Source organism: Coptis chinensis, chromosome 5 (assembly GCF_015680905.1).
Source record: "Coptis chinensis isolate HL-2020 chromosome 5, ASM1568090v1, whole genome shotgun sequence".
In the NCBI taxonomy this organism is placed as follows: Eukaryota; Viridiplantae; Streptophyta; class Magnoliopsida; order Ranunculales; family Ranunculaceae; genus Coptis; species Coptis chinensis.
This window is the reverse complement of record NC_141460.1, coordinates 22,440,222-22,466,221: the sequence shown is the minus strand read 5'-3', so window position 1 is coordinate 22,466,221 and position 26,000 is coordinate 22,440,222. Positions and strand designations below refer to the sequence as shown.

At 32.5% G+C, this 26,000-nt stretch overlaps 1 protein-coding gene across 1 annotated transcript; it reads right to left on the bottom strand.

Annotated features, from left to right (window-relative positions):
* Window positions 1-20,384: 20,384 nt before the first annotated feature.
* LOC147497100 (protein yippee-like) lies at window positions 20,385-24,623 on the bottom strand. Its single transcript, XM_086559820.1, has 5 exons — window positions 24,104-24,623; window positions 21,835-21,878; window positions 20,829-20,937; window positions 20,698-20,753; window positions 20,385-20,601 (listed from the first exon to the last, which is right to left on the bottom strand). The coding sequence occupies exons 1-5, from the start codon at window positions 24,197-24,199 to the stop codon at window positions 20,517-20,519; spliced, it is 390 nt and encodes a 129-aa protein (XP_086415946.1). The 5' UTR covers window positions 24,200-24,623; the 3' UTR covers window positions 20,385-20,516.
* Window positions 24,624-26,000: the final 1,377 nt, after the last annotated feature.

Genomic DNA, 26,000 nt, shown 5'->3' with positions numbered 1-26,000 from the left:
ATAGCCCATTGTATATATGTTTATTCATAGATGATTGATTATTATGCATATATTAGCTTAGGTTTTGACTTGATTATTCTGTATTCATTGATAGTGAGATGTATCAATGAATAAGTAAGAAAATAATAGTTTTATTTCTTAGTCGTTGTAGTATAGATGAAGTTTGTGAGTACCTTCACTGGAAAACTCTCATGAGGCTATAACTCGTCCACTAGGGAATTCCTAGTGGTTTAAGGCCTTATTGCATAAGGTCAATGCAATCACACTCGGCAAAACGAGATTAGTTAGAACTCCATTTTTAGTCACTTATTCTAATTTCTCATATTTGCTTGAGGACAAGAAAAATGCTATTTGGGAGAGATTCGATAAGAGCCCAAAACTATAGTTTTAACCCTTTAACAATATTACTTTTTGACCAATTATGTGATTAATAAGTAAGAGTTAGTACTGTTATCGTGTTCTTGTGTATTTCAGGCATTGGAGTCGAATATGTGAAGAAATACGTCCCTTTTTCAAGATAAAGGAGCAAAAATTGGTTGTTAAGAAGTTCTATGATTAAAGGTCAAGATTCAAGGAGAAAGAGCCTTTTTAAAGCCCTGTCAAAGCTGAAAAGTCAAAGTCAACGTGGGTAGAAATAGCGTAAAAAAGTCAATAGAACTTCCACAGGTCGTATCTTTGGGATTAGACCTCGAAATTGTACCTACCATATGTCAAAACGACCGGATCGGAACGAGATTTCTAATGGTCCAAGACTTGACCCAATCAGAGGAGCAGAAGTGAACGAAAAGGCTGTTGAAGTCATTTCCAACTCCTTTGTAGACTAAAGTAATGAGGTTTTAGGCTCGATTTTCTGGCCCAAAACATGGTTCCTAAGCCCATGCATGAAATTATGGATCTAGCCTCTTCTATATAAAGAGGACTAAGGCTTAGCACTTAAGTTACTTAGTTAGATAATTGATAAACTTAGTTTTTTAGAATTCAATACTTGGTTAGTTTTAGTTTTGTCTTAATTTCATTCATAAATTTAGTTTTAATTCAGTTTAATTCTTAGACTTTTTCAATTAGATTAATAAAGTAATTATTATTCTTCCAATACTGTCTTGTTCCTATTGTTCATTAGATTAATAAAGTAATTGTTATTCATTAAATAATGTCTTGTTCTTATTGTTATTGTTCATTAGATTAATAAAGTAATTGTTATTCATTCAATAATGTCTTGTTCTTATTGTTCTTATTCTAGAAATTATAGTTTAATGAATCAAGGCGAAAACCTCCATTAGAGGGGTTTAAGGAAGCCTTGATGAAAACTTAATTGTGTTAGCGTAAAAATAGTTGTAATAATCTATTCCACTCTAAAAAGTGATTAGTTCACCATGAGAATGGGTTTAATTTCTTCACATGCTGATTGTTAGTTGGTATAGATTGCCATGAACAATTAGGGATTAGAAAGACCAAATTGTTATGTGAAAACATTGCAATTTGGATTGCAACAATTCTATGTTAGTTTATTAAGTCGACTCAAGGTGGAATCCAATTCCCTTAATTCATCCTCGTATTGTCATCTTAGTATTGAATTGTCGTAGTTGATTTATAACATCTTGATTAGTTAATTCACCATCGTAGTTAAATTTAATTCCATTACTCTCACTGATTTTGGTTAGAATTACATAAACTAGGAAGTGTTCACATCTAAACAAGCTATTAGTGGAATGAATTCTCTACTCCAAAAATTGCATTGATAATGAGAGTAGAATCTTTGATACATTAGCGTAAAAATTTATTTAGTTTTACTTACATTTGAGTTTAATTACTTATTCGTAGGTAAAACTATTCTTTTTACGGTTATCATAGGGGTTCATGAGTGATAATGGTTTTGAGTTGTCATTTTATAGCACGTGGGTTTTTCATTTTGTCATTGCATCTGACTATTTTGCTTGAGCCAAAGAAGTACATTAATGTTTAAGCTGAATCTGTGGAGGAAGTTGTGTGTTTTCAGTTGTCTGGTTGGAAGGTTGTTCTCCATTGAATGGATATATTGGTGCTTCATTTTTTAGGATTTGCAATCAAAGGTTTAGGTATGAAGGTACTTAAAAGTTTATTGGAATAGATCTTTAATTTCCCTCAAATAGGTACGATGTTTAGGTGGACATGCTGAGTGGCTAGCTGGCTGACGAGTAAATGTGATCCTGGTATTCGCATTCGAGCTGAGAATCCATAGAGCATGTAAGCGTGTTTGCTAGATCGTATTGGATGTGTCCATTGAACAAACCAAATAGTGTGTTGGGGTTTCCAAGAGCCGAGGGGTGAAAAGGTTAGACGGAAAACACGACTTATTTGAACAACTCGGTGACTTACCAATTCTATAAGAATGATCTTTAATTTGGCAAGCAATAAACCCTTAAATAATACAATTCGAGTGTACCATCTTCTTTCTCCTTTCGAGGAAAAGGAAAACCATCTGTTAATTAACAAGGGAGGCCTTTCAATCGTATATGAAACTCCTTTTACTAGGTTGTTTGAAACTCCTTTTACTAGGTTGTTTTGTGCTCTCTGCTGCTAGGCGTTGTTCCTTTTCTTTGCTTTTGTAAACCAATATTCCCGTGGTAGACTTACGCTCATCTAGGTCTCCTACCCAGTCAGTTTCTATGGATTCTCATTAGAAGAATGCCTATCATGTGCCACTTTCGTTGCACAAACAATGGTCATGTGTACCAGCGATGTACGAATCATAGTCAATCACTTTACTTACTTTCTTGGTTGCAAGGGTACTTTGCTGTAAAGTTTCATCTTTATACTATTACAGTATAGATATAAAGTCTTAATAGTATTAATAATGTTTACTATTAATGTCCCTACCCTTGCAGTACTAATATTTTCATTAGGATCAATCTTACTCTACTAAAACCATAGGAACAGTCTTATCTTATTAAGCAAGGTTTCACCCCAACCAGTAAAAATATTTCTATTCTATGCAAATCTGACCTTTCGCCCCCACATGACAAGTAGTTGAACCTGTAGTTTTTCTTCCCTTTTATCTCAAGTCGCCTGCCGAACATAGACTACCACGACTCGCTTCGCTTCAGTGTAACTTTGAGATTGCTATTTGCCTCCCGAAATTCCTTTTGATTGTCAAATAAAGTATCGTCACATCTACTCCAATTTGATTGTCTGTTACACCATGTCTTATTCGTATTGATTTTAAGGGTCTCATTTTATGAAACCACTCAGTATAGCTTCTTCATTGTCTTCCTAAAAGTTTTTTCGGTGATGCAACTTACTCTCATTTCTTATCATTTAGTGTAAACTAAGTTCTGGAAGGTTGGCAAAATATTGTAAAAACTGTTCTCTTAGAAACCTGTATAACCTAATATTTTTTTTTTTTTTTTTGTATAGCTTTAATACAGCGAAAAAACTGCTAATTCAAATTTATATAGATTTACACTATTTATTATTACATTTTTATTTATTTATTATTATTATTATTATTATTTATTTACCATTGAGAAGGGTCTACCTTGATCAATCTAATGATTGAAGTTTTTAAATGATAATAGTGATAAATCCAAATTGCCTTAGGCGTGGGAAATATGTTTTTTGTTTTTATTTTCAATGGGTAACCTCCATATTAGCCTAGCACAAAATTCAATCCTTTGGAAGTTTACTCCTAATCATATGAATGTTTTCAAGAAAAAAAATTGGTGTGAGGTACATGCATTAGCTGGTACATTTCATCATACACATGTCAATGCCAGTTTCCTCTTTCAAATACCTATTATTCTAATTTTTGCTGCAAATTATGTTTCCTTCTCTCTTGCATTTGAAATTTTTTGTCGTAATGTAGAACAAATATTCTTTTACTTAGATGCTATGTTAATTAGGTAACATAAAAAGGGTTAGAGTTAAAACAAATGGTGGTTTGCAACACATCTGAATACACTATACTTTTGAGAAGCTTGAATCACTCAAAATTTTACAAACAATATGTATGAGTTAGAGCCTTAGATGTTAGTAAAATACTTTCAGGACTTTGGTTGTCAGGTTCCATCTTTGTGCGCCAGCATAGTTGACATCATTTTAATTATAAACAATTCAAAAGCTTTCAGTAGTTCTTTTTGAATTAAAAGCTTCCAGTAGTTCTTTATTCAATCTATGCTTATATATGAATTAGGATTCTACTTGGCGCTCAAATTAAGTTTTATTTATCTGTGAATGTTTTTTGACCTAAAATGCGATTCCATTGGAAATTTATAAGCGACGGATCATTACATACAATCTTAATATCAAATCATTATATTTTTCTAGGGGTATAGCATGTATGAGTCCACTGCAGTAGGAACACGTGGCTTCAATAAAGGACAATTCAGTAAGTATACGTTAGTGGGACTTAAGGTGCCAAACATGCAAGCTACAGTTATGAATTGAAACTCTGGTTCCTGTATGCCTCCAGCCAATAGTGGTGAGCTTTGGTTAAGAGGACCTGTTGTTATGAAAGGTAAGCAGAAAAAAGTTAGGAATCTAAGATACTAAACTGGATATGCAGTGAAACAGGACAAAATACCTGCATTTTCCTATTTACCTACTTCAATCCCAAAAATTCTTTTGTTATGATTCTTATACGCATTGAGTTAGTTTTAGTTTCTACTGTAAATTTGAAGTTTTGATTGAGTGACTGCTTCGTCTATATTCAACCCGGTATGCAACTCTACAAAGAAAAGGCTATGGTGCTGTATAACCTGTATCAATACACTATTTTGGCAACCTCTTAGAACAACAACTTGGAAGGGTTCATTTCATACTTTTAACACTGAGAGGGATATGATGCTCAATAAGCTATGTTTATAACTAAACCCATTATATGATTCACTTGCTTATTTTGCAAAAAGTTTTAGTTAATTTCCCTTTATTTATGTTGATGGACCAAGTTGTGATCTAAGTTTTGAAATTAATTCAAAATAGACGATTTTTTTTTAATTTATTTATTCTTTTTTTTAAAAAAAAAACTTTTTTTGCATCTTGACTCGAATAGCATCAAATTTCAACTTTTACTACACAAAATATTAATTGATCTAAACATCAACTTTTAACATCAGATCTGTTTCACTTATCCACTATCAAATTTGCATGTTTAGTAAGGGTTGGAGTAATTGATGGAGTAATTTTTTCCAGTTGGCAATTAAGTTTTATTTGTATTATGGGTTATGAAAGACCATGATATTCATTCCAGTGTTCTTCGTGATTTCATATCAAAGCATATCATTAGTGGTCATGATGAGAGACTTTCTTTAGGGTACGACAAATGAGGTGCAACGTTATAATTTGATATCTTGGGAAAAAGTGTGACTTCCAAAACAGTATGGTGGACTTGGTTTTAGACGTATTCGAGATGCAAATGCCTCTTTGCTTTCTAAGTGGATTTGGCGTTTCGGTAGTGAAGAAGAGGGCTTGTGGAAAGATGTGATTAGGGATAAATATGGAGTTGTCGGAACATGATGGTTCACTAAAAAAGTCAGCCACTGACATGGATGCAATCTTTGGAAAGGAATCATAAACCATAAAGATATGGTGGAAAGAGAGCTAAGTTTCAAGCTTGGAAATGGAGAAAGAATTATGTTTTGGGATGATAAGTGGTGCTCGCAAATGCCTCTAAAAGAACGTTTCAAAGATTTGTATGTCATTTCTAGTAACAAGTCTGGGACTGTTCAGCAACATGTTATATGGGATAATGGTGTATAGTCGTGGGATCTAAAAAATTTAGAAGGAATTTGTTTGATAGAGAGCTACTACAGATCTGTGAGTTTCTGGATTTGCTTGCTAATCAAAGGGTTAATGAAGACCATGACAAATGGAAGTGGTTAGGGAAGGTTCAACCGTTTACTCCGAAGTCAATGTATGAGCTGATCGAGGAAAAGAGGATACAAGTTTTGCACTTGGGAGGCCTTAATTTTCCATATAGCAAAGTTTGGAATAATAGAGTTCCAACCAAAGTCTCATTCTTTGTTTGGGCTTTATGCTGGGGGAGGACCTTGACGTGTGATAATCTTCGAAAGAGAGGCAAAATCCTAGTTAACAAGTGTGTCATGTGTACTAAGGAGGAGGAAACCATTCAGCACTTGTTCATGGATTGTGAAATTACACAAAAATATGGGATTATTTCATGCATTCTCTCAAGTGTCGTGGTGACGCATCACAAGGTCTGATGGGGCAGTTCAACTGCAAGCCAAATGGTAGAATCTCCACTACCGGTTCGATATTGGCAAAGGTTATAGTTCACGCAGTTACATGGTCCATATGGTTGGAACGCAATCGTCGAACTTTCGACGATGAGTCTAGGGATGTCCAACAGCTTATTGTCAAATGTAAAACACTTATATGGGCATGGGTGCCTTTCTTACCTAGTGTTAGAGGTTTGAAATTGGAAGACCTCATTTTTAGATGGGAATCTATGATTGAGGGGTAGCATTTATATGTACTTCTAGTAGTGTGAATCTCTCACACTACATCTGCATTATTATTAATATAAAATATTGTTTTGCTGATAAAAAAATATAAATAAATAAAATTAGTGGTCGTTGATCAAGTCTGAGTGGCAGGTGGATAGATTCTGGAAGCAATGACTCCATCAGAATTTCTCAATGAAACAGGTAACATTGAGATAATAATCACATATTATATGGAGCATTGTCATTTCTAATAGAAATGTGGACCATGCATATGCCAAATACGTTGTTGTTGGTAGCACTTAAAGTTGTAATCTTAAAGTTCAAACATAAGACACATGTTTTTAATTTGTATAATACTTGTCGCATTAGGTTGCTTCATTAGTATGTTTTATCATTCTAACGTTCTAATCAGATATCATCTCAACACTATTTTTTTCTTCTCTTTGGAGGATTTGTGAAGGATTATGGTGTGGGCATTAGTTATCACCCACTCAAATTGTCTAAGCTATTATTTACCATTTTATTTTTATTTTTCGCTTTATTTTTAATTTTTAATTGTCATGTTGTTTGAATTTTCTTTGAAATGTGTCATTACTGTATCTCATCGCCAAGTCAAAGTTTGCAAGGTATTTAAGTAGCTACTACTTAACTATGCACTTCTTTATTGGATGTTTCCTTCACTTGGAATATTTTTAATGATCCACTGTAGCCAATTTCATTTCATACCTATATTTTTTAATTAATTGAAGTTTACCATTACGTATGACAATGCCACATTTCATAGCTTCATATTCCCATGTTTTTTTCTCTTATTGAAATTTTTACATTTGCACTGATTGTAGAGTTGTGGATATGATTAAAATCACTTCCCACCTTATCTCTTATTTAAACCCATTGCTCTGTTTATAGAGAATAGGTGAAAAGACATGCAAGAGTGGTTGCAACGGCCAATATTTTTGCAACGAGGAAGTGGGACTATGCAGGTGTACCTTTTCATGGATTTTTATGTCTTTATCTCTTCTCTTTATGTTGATTTTCAGATGGTTGTAATAGCATTTATAAAAATGATATAACTTGAAATTTCACATATGAACCTGTGGGATGAGTGAAAGATTTTAATTTTAAATGATACAGAGATTACGCGTCGTCTTTGTCATGTCTTTAAGACATTTTTCAATGTTCATGGTAGTGTAAACTCTTGGACAACTACAGTCTATTGAAAGCTTCCATATATCCCAATTAATCTCGGTTAAGCACATTGGTGAGTTTTGGTTGATCTCAATTGTTGGTGGGGTGTGGTCAAATAGTGATTGCATTATTTTTTTTTTTTACTAACTTATGAAACATGTGATGTTGAAAATTAGTTGAATTGTACTGTGTCTCTGAACTAACAAACATGCATGTTTTTATATTGTACCAATGTTACTACCATGTTTATCTCACTTCATACTCTAGCTAATTCATATTAATTGTGTTGTAGGTCATGGATTGTTACTAAGACATGGAGACGATGTACCAGATTCCACCACTTTTGTATTGATTTTACATGGTGTTTCTTTGTAATTTGAATGTATTGCCCTTTAACTTTCAGTTGTATCTTACATAGAGTTTAATAATTTTAATATTTACATTTTAGCAAGCTAAAAACTCCCCAGATTTACTGAGTTGGTGTATGTCTCCTAATGTTTTTTTACTTATTTATATGCAACTTAAACACGTTTAAAACTAGTTAATGCCCATGCTTTCGGCACAGATTCCATAAAAAAAACATCATAGATAATGTGATTTAAAATTCCACATGCATTTACTATTTATTGTGATGGGAAAAAAATTTGATAAGTGGGCAGCTCGATGGAAATAGGAGTGTCGAAGAATAGGAAATTCCCCTATAAAGCTAAAAAATAAAAATTGATAAGTAGGCAGCTCGATGAAAATAGGAGTGTCGAAGAATAGGAAATTCCCCTATAATGTCGAAAAATAGGAGTGTTGAAGAAATCCCACAAAAAAAAGACATAAAAATAAAAAATAAAAATAATAAACAATACATTTTGAAAATAACTATGTTGGAAATTTACAAATGAAAAACATCTGAATTGACCATCAATAATAATATTCCTAAAGTTTCACCATGCCTTCACTTTTTTTGGTAACTAATATTACTACAGAGATGCTTCACCAAACAAATATTCAACAAAAATGAACTACAACGTTTAATGCATGAACTTATTGTTCAAGTTAGAAATTGTCCAAAGTCTTTGTCAGATATAATATACTCGAGCTATGATCTGCAACCCTAAAAATTCAAAACTAACAATATCATAGTCACTCAACTAACACCAATGTAAAAATCTCATCAAATCACCTAGAATTGGAGTAGAGGGCTTGGTTGGTACACCCTCTTCGTTGCAAGAGTGAATGGAAGAAATGAAACATTTTCACCACAAAGAAGGAGGCACAATGAGAAGAAGTTCGAGAGCAAATTGTATGTAGTGACCTGAAAACACAATCCAACGTACACTTGCCCTTTGCTTTCAAAGTTTTATTTTCACTAGTACAATAGGAATTCCAATGAGGACTTTGACCACCAAGTCCATACAGTCTTTCACAACACTCTATGCAAGTATGACTTGCGCCTTGAATCTGGAACATCATATCATTAGTGATCAGTGTTTGGCATGTTTGGTTGTATATGTATAAATAAAAAGGCCTACAACTAAATCAGAACAAAGAAAAACCAATTGAATGCACATAAACTCGGGAGGTTGAGGGGTCTAGATCACCAATGTCATATTCACTGAAGTAGTCGATATTGCATATATATGCCACAAAAGCTATCCACCAAGTGCATATTTCATTTCAAAAGCTATACGGGTTGGCATTAGTACTACCTTTAGTGAACTTGAAGCACAAAAAAACTTAACTTATACCATCTTGCAACCTGAAATAAGACTCTGCAAAGTTTCTATCAAACATAAAAGGTGTATAACGCTTTTTTTAAAACACAAACTCAAAAGTCAAAATAAGGACCAATACAATATCAACAAATACAATTTTAATTCAATGCAACAAAAAAAGTACATTTAGTTCAGGTAATGCTAGCTTTGGGAAGTATTAAGTATCCTATTGGAAAGTCATGTATACGTAACAAAGTCTAATAATGTTGTTATTATGCATATGGATGAAGGGAACATCGATCAGGATAAAGATGTAACTATAGACTGTACCTAGACATTTAATTTACTCCTTTAGAAACTCAAAAATATATACTTAACGTGGATGCTTAAGTTTGAAAAGCAGAAGGGTTACTTTCCAGGACTCAAATGCACATATATAGGCCGTGAGAATAAACTGATTCCAAATCATTGTTTTATGTACTACTAAGTCGGTAATTTTGTGTGTGTGTATTCAAGTGAGTATTTTTCACTCTAAGATTGAAGAAACACATTCGTCTCCCCATTAAAACATAACTAATGCATTCATATCCTCATTAAAACAGAGCACTTGATCAACTTAAAAGGCTCCCTTGGAGCATCTATGAAGCTCTTAGAATATGGAAAAACTTTGACATACCGAATGTAAATAATATTCATCTTTTTCCGCTTAAAAGCGAAGCCTAAAAGTTATCCAACTTGACAAAAAAAAAATTTTTGAGGTGTAGAACCAACAGACAATCGTAAATAACTATCTATAATCTATTTCCTAAAGATGTTGCGGAACAAAAACATCCTAAACCATTAGGTACTGTGGAAATCAAAACGTCTTGAGTACAATATTCCATCAAGTTCTATTCCACAATAAAAAACTTGGTGGAACCAAAATAACAAAAAATATATTTAGAGATGAACTGTAAAAATCTAAATATAAATAATCCACATGAAAATATTTATCTAATAAGTAGTAATCATATAATATCAATTATCTATTTAGTCCGATGAACTTTTCAATTGAGAAATTAATATAATTGAGGAATAAAACCAATAAACATTTTCTTGAAAGCAAAAAGTACACATTTTAAAATGAATCAATAGTAATACATTTTTCTTATTCAAGATTAAAAAAACCTTCAAAGAAATGCAACATACTTAAGGGAATTAGCCATATATGCTACTCTTACGAATCGATTGATCAAAGCAGCACTTACATGATCTTACAATTTCCTTTTTACAACATTAGCTTAAAAGTGATTTTAGAATGTATAGTTTTTATTTATGTATTTATAAATAAAAACTATACATTCTAAAATCACTTTTTTAATGTTTAATATATATATATATATATATATATATATATATATATATATATATATATATATATATATATATATATGGAGGGGGTTAATTTACCATACTTTTTATACCATAGTTTATACCATGCCCCACAACTTCACCTACAATGCAAATTATAACCTAATTTTTTGTGGATATGTTCAACTAACCATGAAGATCACCTCTACTAAATTTCAACTCATTTGATAACGATTTTGAGCCATTAGAAAAATGATTGTAAATTATAAAATTTTGAGCCATTAAAAAAAATTCAAAGTTGACAACGATTTTTAACTAGGTTAGAGATTTCCAAATGAGATGATTTTTTGTGGAGATGTTATCTATGGTTAGTAGATCATATCCACAAATTATTAGCCCTTAACTCATTTTGTAGGGGGTGTGGTATAAACTATGGTATAAAAAGTATGGTAAACTTTAAATTTTAAAATATTAGTATATATATATATATATATATATATATATATATATATATATATATATATATATCAACGGTACTAATATTTTAAAAATACTAAAGAACAAATTTTTGCTTCACCTCTTATATTGACTATGATAACTTGTCGACCCAATCACCAAAGCTGATGTCTCCGATGCAATTAGGAAACTTCATTCAAAATAAATATAGATGAGTGTGTGTATATTTGATAGAATCATCCTTGAATAGTTGAATGATTTAGACGAAATTGAATAATCCGTGATGAATGTCAGGTTCGCTGCATTTGTCGTGACGTCCATTGCTCCCATAAATTCCCCAGCAACCTTGTAACCATTCCAATATGGAAGTCAAGAAAATTCCAGAAATCAGTAGTTTGAAGAGATACAAAAATAGTCAAAATAAAAATAACACTAATAATTAATTTGCTAAGAAAAATACTTGCATGAGTTTGTGGAAAACCTTTGGTGGTCAAAAATAGTAGAAATGAGACTTTTGGGTTTAAAAACTCATCTTCTGTTTTATGAGAGAGAGAAAAAAAATGGTTGCGCGTTGTTCATGTCTTCATGAGTCTTGGGAAAATAAGAACTGATGAAGAGCTACTCTTAATTGTAAAAAGAGAGTACTAAATTATAAATAAATAGGAGGTTAACGTAAGCGCATGCCCTGGTCCTTCAATAAAATTTTACCAATCTAGCATTTGGACGTATAAAAGAAATTTAAATCGGCACACGTAAAAATTTAATTGTGTTTAAGGTTTGCAATTAGTCATTTCTACAGAAAACAAAGAGTTTTTTTTTTTTTTTAATTTAACAATTAAGAATCCAATTAATTTTTAATCTAACTCATGGGATGCCATAGTGGTTAAATTTGTACACGTAAAAATTTAATTGTGTTTAAAGTTTGCAATTAATCATTTCTAGAGAAAACAAATGGTATTTTTTTTTGTTTAATTTCACAATTAATAATCTAATTAATTTCTAATCCAACTCATGGGTGGTCATCGTGGCACTCGTCTCAACCCTTGATTTATACCCCTTAAATTGAATATCAACCGTTGACTATCAAGACCGCCCTATTTTGTTAAGTAGACTAGGTATTACCCATGCCTGTGGCACGATTTGTTATGAGGTGCTTATTATTATGTTGTTTATGACATTAATCTTGGTACACCCTAATATTTTCAAATGTGTAGCCTATGTGAGAATTTGTAGACATTTTATTTTCAAGTGGTACTACACGTTGGATGGCATACTTCTCTGTCGTTGTTTATTTTGTGAATGCCAATATGTGGTAATGAATACATCTTTTAAAATAGAATAGATCAAGCTTTATTTATAAGACCCAATTTGAAGTCATGAATTAAACGCAATTTCATCCACCGTACTCTCACCAATGGATAGTTGTTCACATTTAATATATTTTTTTTTACGACCAATATAAAGACGATAAAATTAATGTCAATTATTATTGTATAACATCAAACCAGAAATTGTCGACATCACCTTTTATTATTGTCTTACTAATCTTATAAATTTCAAAGAGCACTTAACTATGCTCTCAATGCATTGTGAATTGTTAGAAAAGTCACACCGATTTGATTGGCCAAAACCACGCAGGCATTCTGGTTCTATTGAGACATTTAATTTTCTTCATTTATTATTATTATTATTATTATTATTTTCTCCAATCGTGACAGTCGGTTTTAGGCCACTGAGCTTTGTAAATGTAGTCATATATTGTTAAGACGGTTTGATGACCTGAAGTGCCGGGGGTGCATATAGGTTTAAAAACCGGGAATTTGGAAAGACTATTCATTCTGCAAATAAACTATTATATGCCAATTAGAGGGAAAAAAAAACACATTCAATTGAGACAAACAAACTATGACTAAGGATGGAAAAAAAATAAAAAACAATCATTATGCCTGAATTTATGGATATAACTTTTTCAATAAGCAATTACTGGATATAATTGAGTTGAGGATGGATGGTTGTATCTTATTATTATTATTTTTTATAAGAAACATGAAGTTGAGTAGTGGGATTGACATTGTAATTTCTTTCCTATGAGTACTTCAGCAACCCAAGACAGACAACATAGTGCATTAACTCTCAAATTCTCACCCAAACAATCCAAACTCTTATCATGGGGTGTTTACCAAACAAAAATGTGAAAAATCCAATCCATACAACCAACAACAAACAAACCAACTTTATTAATCAACCCATAACACTTGTGGCATGTCGAGATTTATATCCAACATATTAAAACACATATATATATATATATATATATATATATATATATATATATATATATATATTTATATATATATATTTTATATTTTTTTTTTTTTTTTTTTTTTTTTGAGAAAATGCAACCATTTGCTAAATAGACATATTGCTCGAGATGTAACGAAATTTCAAGTGACTCAAGAGCCTCTTTAAATGCGGGAGAAAAGAACAATTATCATTCTAAAATACAACAACTAATTAGTAGTTTGTTCACAGGCAAAAAGAAAATCAACTTTACGTACTAAATCCACTCCTTTAAAATTAATAAAAAAAATATTGACAATTCATACACCCTTGTAAATACATTTAAAGTACTACGCCAGTTCTACTCCAATAAAATTCAAGAGTTATAAACAAAAACTTGATGAAATGTGAGGAAAACTTGAAGAAATGAGAGAAAGGATATGAACTTTACAATTAAAAAAATATATCTTTAGGGAGGTGGGAGTCCTTTTCTTTCATAGCAAGATAAGAGCTCTTAGACAAATTCAATATCAAAAGGAGAGTAACAAAGTGAATAAATTTTTTTGTGCTTATTTATCTGCATTTAAAAATTGTGAATACCAAGTGAACATCTCTTTACAATATTTCAAAAACATCTCTCTACTTCAAATTACATACCATCCAAGAGAAATATTAACTAAAAAAGACAAATAACACAAGCAACAACGTGAAACGCCTAAGGCAAATGAAATGATTATAACATAAAATATAATTTTAACCACTCCATGCTTCTCCATTGAACACCTTCAACTTTTGCATATTAAGATAGTCTAATGAGATTAAAAGCGTTTTGCAGATAACCACTGTAACAACATGCATGGCTCAGAGTGGACATTTTGTATGATAGGGAAATTCAATAGCCACAGTGAACATTTTGTATGAAAGGGACTTGTATCTTGATTTCCACAATAGCAAGTTCACTCCCTTTAGGCCTTTTGTCGGCAAAACCATGGAGTTGATCACCTCTGCATGCACAGAACCACCCAATATACTTTAAAAGACGATTGATTTAAGTTACTCGTCCCACCTGGAAAGCTTCACCCATTGAGATGCTAGGCCAATAATTAATTTTGCTTAATAATTAATTTTGCTTATTGAGAGTCATGGGCAATGGGAGCCTTATTCAAGTCTCCAAAGCTCAAGGGGCAAATCACTGATCCCATGAATTATTATTACTTGCAAGAGTCAATGAGCAGCTAAAAGATGATCAGCTTATTTACACCAAGGACGAACCCAAAAATAGTCAGCGATCTCCTTTACTTTATTAAATAGATACCTACACATTGCAACACAAAGCTTTATACTCAAGTTAAATTGGCAATACAAAGCAGAAAAATCCAGCTCCTAGATATAGCATGCCTTCAGCACGATGCCTTTAGCAAGCTGTAGAACATATTTACTCTGATTCTCAAACAAAAAAACAATGACATATTTACTATTGATATGGTGTGGTGAATCAAAATATTCTATCGACACGATGCCCTTTCGCTATAGAACATGTTTACTCTGATTATTGAAAAAATAAATGACATTTTTACCTTTGATATGGTGAGAATCAAATTATTCTATTAAAAGCACTTAGAAGGATTACAAAGGTAAACTACTCCTAATGACCTGTTAGTGTTAGTCATAGTGAGGTCCTTTGATACACTTTATTAGTACATTGAAACAAAATCTCATTGTGGACATCAAGAAAGCTGGGTATCAACCAGGCCTACTGTTCTATCACACATTTGGACATAAAGCTTTTCCTTTTCAATCTAGTGAGCATTGCAAAAGTCAATAACTCTAACCCCTCCAAAAACAGAAGTAGCTCCCATCCTACTTGCAAATATAGAAAGTGTTGAATTAAAGCGATAAAAGGGTAACTTTTCCAAAAGCACAAACTGATTAACATAGATCAAGAGAGTTAGGAAAAGATTAAGAAATCTAAACGCCTAGACTTGAATCCAAAGTGGGCAGTCTTGCCTCGGTGTTTTATCTCATGCAAAGTTTATACTCAAATGTGTACCTAAGGTGGAGCCCCTACTTTGTGTATACCCCAAACTAACTAAACATGCTAAAGATTAAGATCGCACCTAGATTGGACTTTTTGCGTTGCATTCTCTAAATAACCCAATTACATAATAATATATATATAGTTTGTTACTTGGGTTGCTAATACAAAGGAAACCAACTATGGCAAGTCAGCATACTCCTCCTTTGAGTTCCTAAATATTAATTGGTGTGATGGTTGTTATCTACAGTCTGTGTTATCATGTCGAGGCTCTACATCAAGTACAAAGACACTATACACTAAGAATGATAATCTAACCGTAACAAATACAATGACCTTGACAATATTGTTGAAGTTGCTTATTCCTCTAAGTTATTACTATCACTGATATTCTAACTAAGAAAACCACACATTAGTGCATCACTACTAAATAATCTACAATTAAATTGATGCCAACATGGATTTCAAATCTCAAATAACCATAAAAAAATGGCATTAGAATGAAGTTCATGCTTTCTTCACCACTCGCTAGATCAATGGACAGATTCAAATTCTTCTTATTAGCAAGTTTGTGTATAATAAAAAAAATTGAAACACGAAAGTTTTACGCATTCAATTTGTTCCACTGCTACTGTATAAGAAATGCTGATAAAAAACATACAATAAGAATGGATTATTAGAATGTAGCCACGATACCATTCTAGTACAAATTCACATTCTGAAGGAGAAAATCTAAAAAATACGCAAAGGCAATATGAAGTATCATTAACTGAACAGGAATGCCTTTCAACTCAATAATAAAATTAAAAAAAAATAATAATAATAATAAAATGTGTTTCAAAACAAATCTTATGTAAATCATATTTTGAATGACACCTTAGTGTAAATTCTTAACATGATATGGAACCACTAAGATGAATAAAAAGAAAATACATGTCAAAAGGTCATATTTGATAACTTAGTTCTTATTATGTAGTCAAGAATCAAACGAAAAAATAAATTTTTTTAAAAAATGGATAAAAATAAATTGTTGGGATTCATACCTCCAAGTTACATATGGTGCAGATCACACTCCAATCGATTGCATGCTTTGTAGCTCAGGCCTCTTCATTTTGTTTAGTTTTACAAAGTTGTAAATTAGATGATGAGCAAATAAAATAAAATAAACTAAACTAAAAAACTAAACGTTAGTGAAATTATATGGTAAAGCATCACATGTTAGTGTTTTTTTCCTTGAACTTTTTTGCTTATTCCTTGCAGATGCCATGGTTACAAACTTACAATGGTAAATGCCTAAATGGGGAGACTATTAACACAATAAGGCGAAAGAAACAAAAACAATAAATGAAAACCTTGACGTTAGATTGTCTTATTTGATTTTTTTTTTCCTCCTTTTTATACACCATTTTGAGTAAATGGATATTAAATCTTACAATGCATTGCCTTAACTTTAAATTGAGTAATATGAGGAATCAACAAATGGAGTTTGTAGCAGCTTACCTAGTTGTTAGCCAACTTGGAGCTTGTAATCAATCTCAACTGTGTTAAGATCCATTCCACACATGGTTTTGCCACAGTATAAGCTGACAAAAATTGGATGACCTCTTAAACTTATCAATAGTTTCTACACAATGCAACACTCGTATAAATAGCAAAGCACAATGACAAAGAAAATGGAAAAACACAATACGCATAGTACACACTTTTATATCAAAGGAAGAGAATGGGTTACAGTACATAGGTGACTAAAGTGATGCATGTTAAACCCGAGACCAAAGCCAGTTAGATAGAAGTAAGAAAAAAAATATAATAACTATAATAGGAATCTCGTCTACAATGCAATCTCCAAGAGCTTACTTACACAAATTAAACCTTGAGAAAATGCACACTGAAGGAAGGTCAAGGGAATACAACTTGGAATTCAACCATTGACTTGTAATAATCGTTGCGAGAAATAAAAACATTCCCAAAAGGTTTCTGTATAGGACATTACCAATCCATAGATTCATTACAACCATTCCATGTGTTCAAATACCATGTAAACCATGTCGGTGGCGACTACACATGTAAAATCTAAAATGAGCCATTATGATGCTGGTCTAAAAAGAGTCTTAGTATCACATATCTATACTGATCTATAGTATCATAAATCTCTACAAATGATCCTTAAGATATATTGGTTTATGTTTGGTCTATGTTAGTCTAAAATGATCCTTAAGATCAAGTTTGATATAATGCGGTTTGATCTTAAATTATTGTTCTTCAAAAGCGATCATCTTGCTAATGTCCGCATGGGGTTATGTGACTTGTATCAGTGGTAGAAATCCAAATGTGCTAAAGACAATAAACGTATTCCATATACCATTGAAGATAATATGGTATAAGTCGAGGTATTGATATAGTATGAATTAAGGATGTGTTATAGGAACTCATTGTTTTAAAATATTTCATAAATGTATACAACCAATTGTTCTATTTTTTTTCAAAGTAGTAGTAAATCCTAATTGACATAAAGTGTTGCTCTGAAAAATACCCATAAGAGATTTTACCTTGTTGCTTTGAAGAATGCCCAAACAAATAGCACTCATAGTCATATAGAATCTACAAAATAGGTGTAAACTGGTCAGATGAAATATGGAACTGTGATCATTTAACAACTGTACAACATGCCTAAAATTATTATATAGCTCAACCTTAGATTGAATTTCTTCAGAGCAACAATTGTTCTCATTTGAAATTAATAAAAAAGAATTTCATCAATTAAAATAAAAGTACATTCTCAAACTATATTCCTGACAAAATCCATGCTAATCCACTACATATGTAGTAAGCTTTTAATTCCAAAATGATTTGCGAAAAAATCTAGCAAATTTAGGTAACCAAATTTTGTTTGTCTCGCAATTGGTGATCCATATTAAGCTTCTAAATGATACCTTGAATGCATATCGTGCTTTGGAAGCAATGAGTTCCAAAGCCCTCTGTCACAAAGGCCTTTCAAATATAAAGGAGTCATTCTATTTTCATCCATTCTTGTAGTCACATACCTAAATAGATAAAAAGAAATGAAACTACATAATTATATAATATAAGGGTGCCAGAAATGGTGTCAATAGTGCATTGCAGATTATATATAACAACCAAAAAACAACAAAACAACATTGAAATTCATAACTTAAAGAGGGAAATTAATCCAAAATTAGCCTCAAGCCTTGCTCCTCAAAGAATAGATGGAATGGAAAACACGAAGCAACCTATACTAAGTATAATCATCTTTGGAATCATTGTCTACTTTAAAAAAATTACAGATATAGGTACACTTCGATCACCTAAACGATATTATAGGCAATGCGCTTAATCAACATTTATTTGTGATGCACAGTGAAAAACTAATAGAAATGTTAGTTGAGGAAAAGGAGAATTCCATATTGTATATCAGAAAACAATTAGAAACTTGAACTTTATGGAGACCACATAATGTTTAGACAGGAAAGTTACTTATTTTCTTTGGTTATTGTGACCAAAAAAGAAAAGTATAGGTAATCTTTTTGCTTCCTCTCTAAGCAATTGTACCAATCCAAATACAAAAGGGAGTGCAAAATTAAATTAGAGAGGAAACATAAAATTAAATTGGAAAAATAAAGAAACTAACACAAAGGGGAAAAAGAAAATAATAAACTTACCCTATAAATGTGAATGCGGAAAGGATAGGCGAGACACCTACAAAAAGAGAGAAAAAAAAATGAGAGTTCTAGATTGAGATGAATAGATGCATCGGAGAAAAACATTTCAAAAAATTATAAAACAAAGAAGCTAGTATCTTAATATATTATTTCCTAAGAGAGGCCAAAACAGATATGAAACCATCTATAACAAAAATATAATCAGACCTTCATACAATAGCTACAAAAGCTTCATAGAAAATCCAAAAGAAATCAAAAGGGTCTAGAGATACCTAAAGAGGAAGAAGGAAGAGGATATTAGTTTGTAGATAAATGGGCTCGAGAAGTCTTAGAAAGGCAAACAAATTGAAACGGTCGAGAAGTAAATGTAAACTTTTGAAGCAATTAAGCGTAATGTGCCGTGATTTCTTCTTTTCTGATAGGCGTTGAAAATCAAATGGTTTAATGGACAAGATTGACGTGACTTACAAAAAAAAAGCCCCTTCCATTTTACTTTGTTTTAATTTTATATATTAACTGCTATTTTGTTAATTATAATAGCAAAAACATATTAAACAAATGTAAAACATAATAGAATGAATTTATTATAAATCAAATTTAGTATCGTAGTAACAAATTGTAAAACATAATAGAACATAAACATGAATATTGCAATAGACAACCTAATAATCAAATGAATAATAGAAAGTAAAGCCCTAATTTGCAAACCCCTAATTAGCAAAAAAGAAAAACAAAAAAAAACCTTAATTTGTAAAACCCCAAACTTGCAAAAAATATAGGGGATTATAGTTGCAATGAACAAATTAATTAGAACACAAAAACATCCAATGTATGTATGCAATGAACACAACTTTTTTTTTTTTTTGGTAGTCCCAATACTTACGTTTTTCAATTTTTAGCTTACTAAATTTTTATTAATTAAAATATTAATTACTTAGGCATCCAATATATGCATTGAACACAAATTCTTTTTAATTAATTGAAATATTGATTATATTAGGAATACAATGTATGCATTGAATTTGTATTTAAAAACCCTCTCTATACAAATCTTCACGCACATCTAACTCAGATCCTCATGAAATCCCCATCACTCTTTGTCTTGCCATTTTGTTTTATTATAATAAATAGATAGTAGCAAATTTATTTTGGAATGCATGTTTTTTGGGTGTATAGTGGCATAGGCTTCTTTTGCCATCTACGCACGTACACTTATGCTAGTACTAGTAAATAAACTAGATTACAAACATTGGAAAATGCATATTGTCTATATATTATTGAGCCAGTTGGGTCGACTGATTAAATGAGTAAATACAAGCGATACGGATCCAAAAGTATGTACAATTGCACAGGCAATGCATTATATAAAGCGGTAGGTTAATCAAGCATCATCCGCATCACTAGCCACAACACGAGTTTCATTAGTGACCCAGTAGTTGCTCCCATCAGAACCTGAGATCTTAAACCTGCTCAAAAATATACGCTCAACTCAAATTGATTCTGAGTACAATATAATCATTTTCCATTCAGAAGTATTTCTACATCTTTGGTACACTGACTACCTTTCAAGTACAAATTTCCCTTCTTTGTACTTCTGAGCCTTCTCATGGGCAGCTTCCTGAAAGGGAACCATCTTAGTACAAATTTCCGTATATTAATAAATTCATATGAAACATCTGCTTTGTGATCTTACATATTTCCACCCCACATTTGATCCACATCCAACACAAAATACATCAGCAACAGTGTGCATTCCGGTCATCATCAACCGCTCTTCATTCTCACCGAGTGAGACATTGACACTGTTCAGAACTCAACAAGAGAAAAATTAATTAGTCGGTCCATATATTAAGGTGATACAGCAAGACTGAAAAATAGTTTGAAAAGTACTAAATAAGGAAAAGACGGTCATGTTATAAAAGGAGCCAAACTTTTCATTATTCAGTATGGAAAACTTCTCCACAAGATGGATTATTTACTGTTCACATATTGGTTTCCATGCAAATCAATCGCATTACGACATTACACAATGGCATTACTTGAAAATTATATTTGACATGACTTGCTTTTGTATGGTTGGTACTCATAAATGTACTAGTTGATGATTATACTACTGTTATGCATCTATATTTAACTGTGTTATATGGACACGCCATATTTCAAATATAATCCATGTCGGATACGTATTTATGTGTTTGTGACGGGCTTTTTTTATATTTCGCCGTGTCAGACACTTCGTATCTGCGTCGAATACGGACACACGTGTCCGTGTCAATGTAACTTAGATGTTTAGCCTTGGCATATATTTTATAACACATCCAACTTCATCCTTTGTGCCCAACCCTACTTCAACTAACAGGAATAGACAAACTCAAAGTGAGCAACAGGTGTGGTTATTTTAAGTAACAAAAGCATATATGGTGGATTTAAAATTTTGAAGCCCAACCTTCTAATAAGATCCAAGTAAGCTAAGTTCGAGAAAAAAGAAAGAACATAGTGGCATATAGCATCAAGGAAGTAATGTGTTATCGTTTAAAGGAGAAGTAACATGTAAGCAAAAGCTTAGATGGAATGAGTTAATATCCACATGGAAGAATCATCCATAAATTGTAAAGCAAATAGAATACTTTTTTTTTATCGGGAATAGGACTGACTAGCACTTATATATGTCTAAACTTACTGAACAACCAAGAACTTACACCTTATTGAAGAGATAAGCCCTCCCATGCCTGCAATGAAAAGACTGATAGAACACACGCAAACATTGATGATTGGTTATTTCGGTCATCAAAAAAAATGTGCAAGTAAAAGTAATAATAATAATCATAATAATAATCATAACACACCCCAAAATTAATCTTAATCTAAGAACATGTGTTTAAAACACATAAGAACTCACTAGGACAGTTCATTTTCTAGGAATTTGCTGAGTTAGACCTATAAAAACTCTGCATAAAGAAAAAGGCATTATAAAAAAAAAATAATGTAAACTGAAAATGCAATAAGAGGTAACAGACGCTCAAAGGCGCATTAGGAGGAATACATCGAGATATACACCGGCCTAATGTGGATGGCACTCTATTCAGTTTTCATTACATAAGGGCAATTACAAAACAATCACCATAATGTAAATCACCTCCTCTGACAAACTGTCAATCATTTGATGTTTACTCTTGATACAAAGAATAAGTAGCTGTGCGCCTGTGCCCTTTCTACAACATAGATATGCTGCTTAGTTCTTATTTCAGCTCATTCCCTTCCCCTCATCTCTTCTATCCTCTTAACTCTCTTGTCCCCCATTTTTCCCACCTCCTTCTATAGTTAAAAATGGGGAAGTGATGAAACTGGTAGATGTCAAATCTGCTATGTGATGAAACTACAATAACACCATCAATTTATCCCAAATGTTTATGGCTGGTGCATAAGTCCTGTTCCTTCTTGTTTGAACGTAGAAACCATGCCCACATGAGACCTCCGAGTTTCTTAGAACCTGGTAAATGCCCCCATTAGTTCAAATCTATTGTTTTCAAATAGATATGTTCCATCACTAGGTCTTTCTAATCACAATATTGGCAGGGAAATGTGCACATGGCGAGACCATCTGTATCAGTTCTCCCTTCTTGTATATTCTTAACTTTATCCTTTAAGTCTTACCATTCATCCATCTCAGTATCCTCATCACTGATAAAATAAGTCATCAAGTTTGTTACTCCTGTTAGAAACAATTGATAGAGTCATCCTTAATTCTAGTTGAAAGTATGAGTACTGCATCCAACATGAAGGTTTTGACACCAGGCAGTCTAGGAACATGAATGAGACGCTCAACTCACATGGACTAGATTGGGATCTCGTAAAAGTAGGGAAAGACCCACCTCCACAAGCCTAAACTCGGTGGATATCTCCCAACGTTGGATGAGGCTCTCCTCTCCACGTGTGATCCACGAGACCATCCCATCTCATCTTGATTAATACTAGCATTTCTTTTTATCGGTAGCATTACACAAACCCTTGTGTAAGTCTTTGTGTACGGAAGCTTTTCTACAGTTTTTGGCAGGAACTCTATCGAATCAAAACCAAAAGAAATGGTGATATCAATAGTGAAATATAAATAGCAAAGACCGATAAAACACAAGAAAAGTAACCACTTTATATTGAGACAAATGTATGACAGATATGCCATAATGACTTTTTCCTTGCTAAGGCACCTTAATCTCTTGAGCATCACTCAACGTTGAAAATGGAGCACCCTTAGGCACAAAAGCTGTCCGGAGACACGTGATAGGCTTAAGCCTAAGATGCACATTGCAAATTTACGAGCCAAGCAAAAACCAATACAAATTTGTTACATGCAAGAAATTAAAAAAAAAAAAAAAACTTGCTTTCCTTTATAAAGAGACCCATAAAGCTGGTGTACTTAATAGTGTGAAAGTTCGTGTGAAAAGTATACTAAGAAGGGGTGCATATAGGCATCGAGACGACTGTCCAAGCATAGTCACCAATACAATTCACTAATGTGTTTTCCCTTACATTTGAAGCACCAAGCCCAAAACTAATTGAAGCAGAGTTTATGCCCAATGGGACTATATATCTCAAGTTCTCAACATTACCCAAAAACCCACAATCAAATCTAAAAAAATCGTCACTATGATGATTTTGAGTTTGAAATTTGAAATGTAGGTTACTATATTTACTCAGATGCCAATAGTTATAGCATGTATATGAACCACTCAAAAAGAAGTCTGATAATTCACAAGAATCTACTAAGATAACTAATAACCAAACATGTCAGACATGAAATAAATAAATTGAATCAAGTCTAAATGGGGCATTCTTAAATTCCACAAACTATCAAGACTAACTTTCTTTCCAGAAATTTCCCAGGTACTAAACTGACTAAACATGGTATCCATCAATCAGTCAAAAAACAAAAGAACAACTGACTAAATAATAGGGAAAAAGAGAGTGAACCTTGGACATGATTTGGTCAGAGAGAGCAAGATGAGTATGACAATGTTTGCAGCTATAGAAGTTACCTTCCAAGTTGACTAAATAAAGCCTACCCATCTCTCCAAATTCACACAAGAAATGAACAACAAAGTTAAAGAAGAAGGAAAGACAAGAAATGAGAGAGAACTGAATTGTTTATGTCAAAAAACACCCCAAACGTACAACTGTACAAGAAAGAAAAACGAGGTCAAGTAATAATGGGGCGTTTGGTTGAGAAACGGATGCACGCAATTTTCTTTGCCATGTTGGGTTTTTTACTTGTCATTAGGCCTGGTGGTTGAGTTGAGGTCTCATTTCAGGAAAATTAATTAAAGTTGGGATTAGGAAGTAGTTAATGATTGGATTTAGTGGTTCTAATCACTAATCATTGTATTCGAGAGTATGCATTGGTGTCCGATTAGTGTACGAAATACTTTTTTGACAGATGAAAATTTGAGGTACATAACTTTCAGTACCGTCGTGTGTCGATATGACATAGGTCGCATAGCTGAGGACCTACCTTTCTACAATAAAGAGGCTTGTATCATTATGTGGCTGGGTGCAATTGCTCCCCATTCCTGCAAAAGTGGATGGAGTGGCGGTAGTTTTTGCCCTTTATCTCCATAATACTCTCCATATATAGACAGGCCCGGCCCTGAGCAGATGCCATGTGGGCGACCGCACAGGGCCCCAATATATAAAGCCCAAAAATATAGTTTTAGTGGAAAAAAATTATTTCACAAATCAAAAGTCCAAACCGATGAAAAACCTAAAAAACTGAAAATTTCACAGTAAACAGTCGATTCTCTCATATTCTCTTTTCTCATTAATTATGTTTATAAAAAAAGAAAATAACAATAGATATAATAGATGAGGAGATCTTCTCAATGACTAGATCTCTCTCTTCCTAATTAATAATGTTTTCTTTTGGAAAATCACTCCAATTAATTGCTTGAGTTGTCCTCAATTACTTAAATACAAAAAGAATTAGTAAAAAAAACCCTCATTCACCTTATGACCATCTAGTATTCTCTCATTCTCAATAATTTCTTTCTTTACAATTGTGGATTTGTATTAATTTTCACTTCGATCAATCTCAATTACTTATTCATCTAAATTTTGATTATTTTTCAAGTAAGTTAGAGATTAAAATCAATTTTTCCTTTTCTTAAATATTATTTCAATAATTCAATTTAATTCCAAAGTAATCTAGTCTAATATTATTCACGTAACTTGATTTCTTGAAATGACATGATTGTTTTCCTAATGCATTCATAGCTTATAGAATTTTGTTGATTGTTCCCATTACTGTCGCGTATGCAGAAAAAAGTTTTTTAAAATTAAAATTATTGAAATCATACCTTAGATCGACTATGTCACAAGAAAGTCTAAATGGGCTAGCGTTAATATCTATTGAAATAAATTTTTAAATAAAATTAACTTTGAAAGCTTCATTGATGATTTTTCAGCAAAAAATGCGAGAAGGAAAATATTTCGATGATCCAATTTGTGTTGATGGAAGACTGAAAGAGGGCCACATTCCGCCGTTTGCACAGGGCTATTGAAAACTCAGGAACGGCCCTATATATAGATAGTAGTATTGAGGAATAGAGAGTGCATTCCACGCGAGTTGAAATGGCGTGGTTTGTAAAAACCCAAATGGCGCCACTTGATGTTGCGTGAAATGCATTTTTCAATTTCATACCTCGCTATTTGAAGTGGCGTGCGTGGTTTGTAAAATCCCAAACGGCGCCACTTGAGGTGGCGTGAAATGCATTTTTCAATTTCATACCTCGCTATTTGAAGTGGCGTGGTTTGTAAAATCCCAAACGGTGCCACTTGAAGTGGCGTGGAATGTATTATTTTTATTTTTATTTTT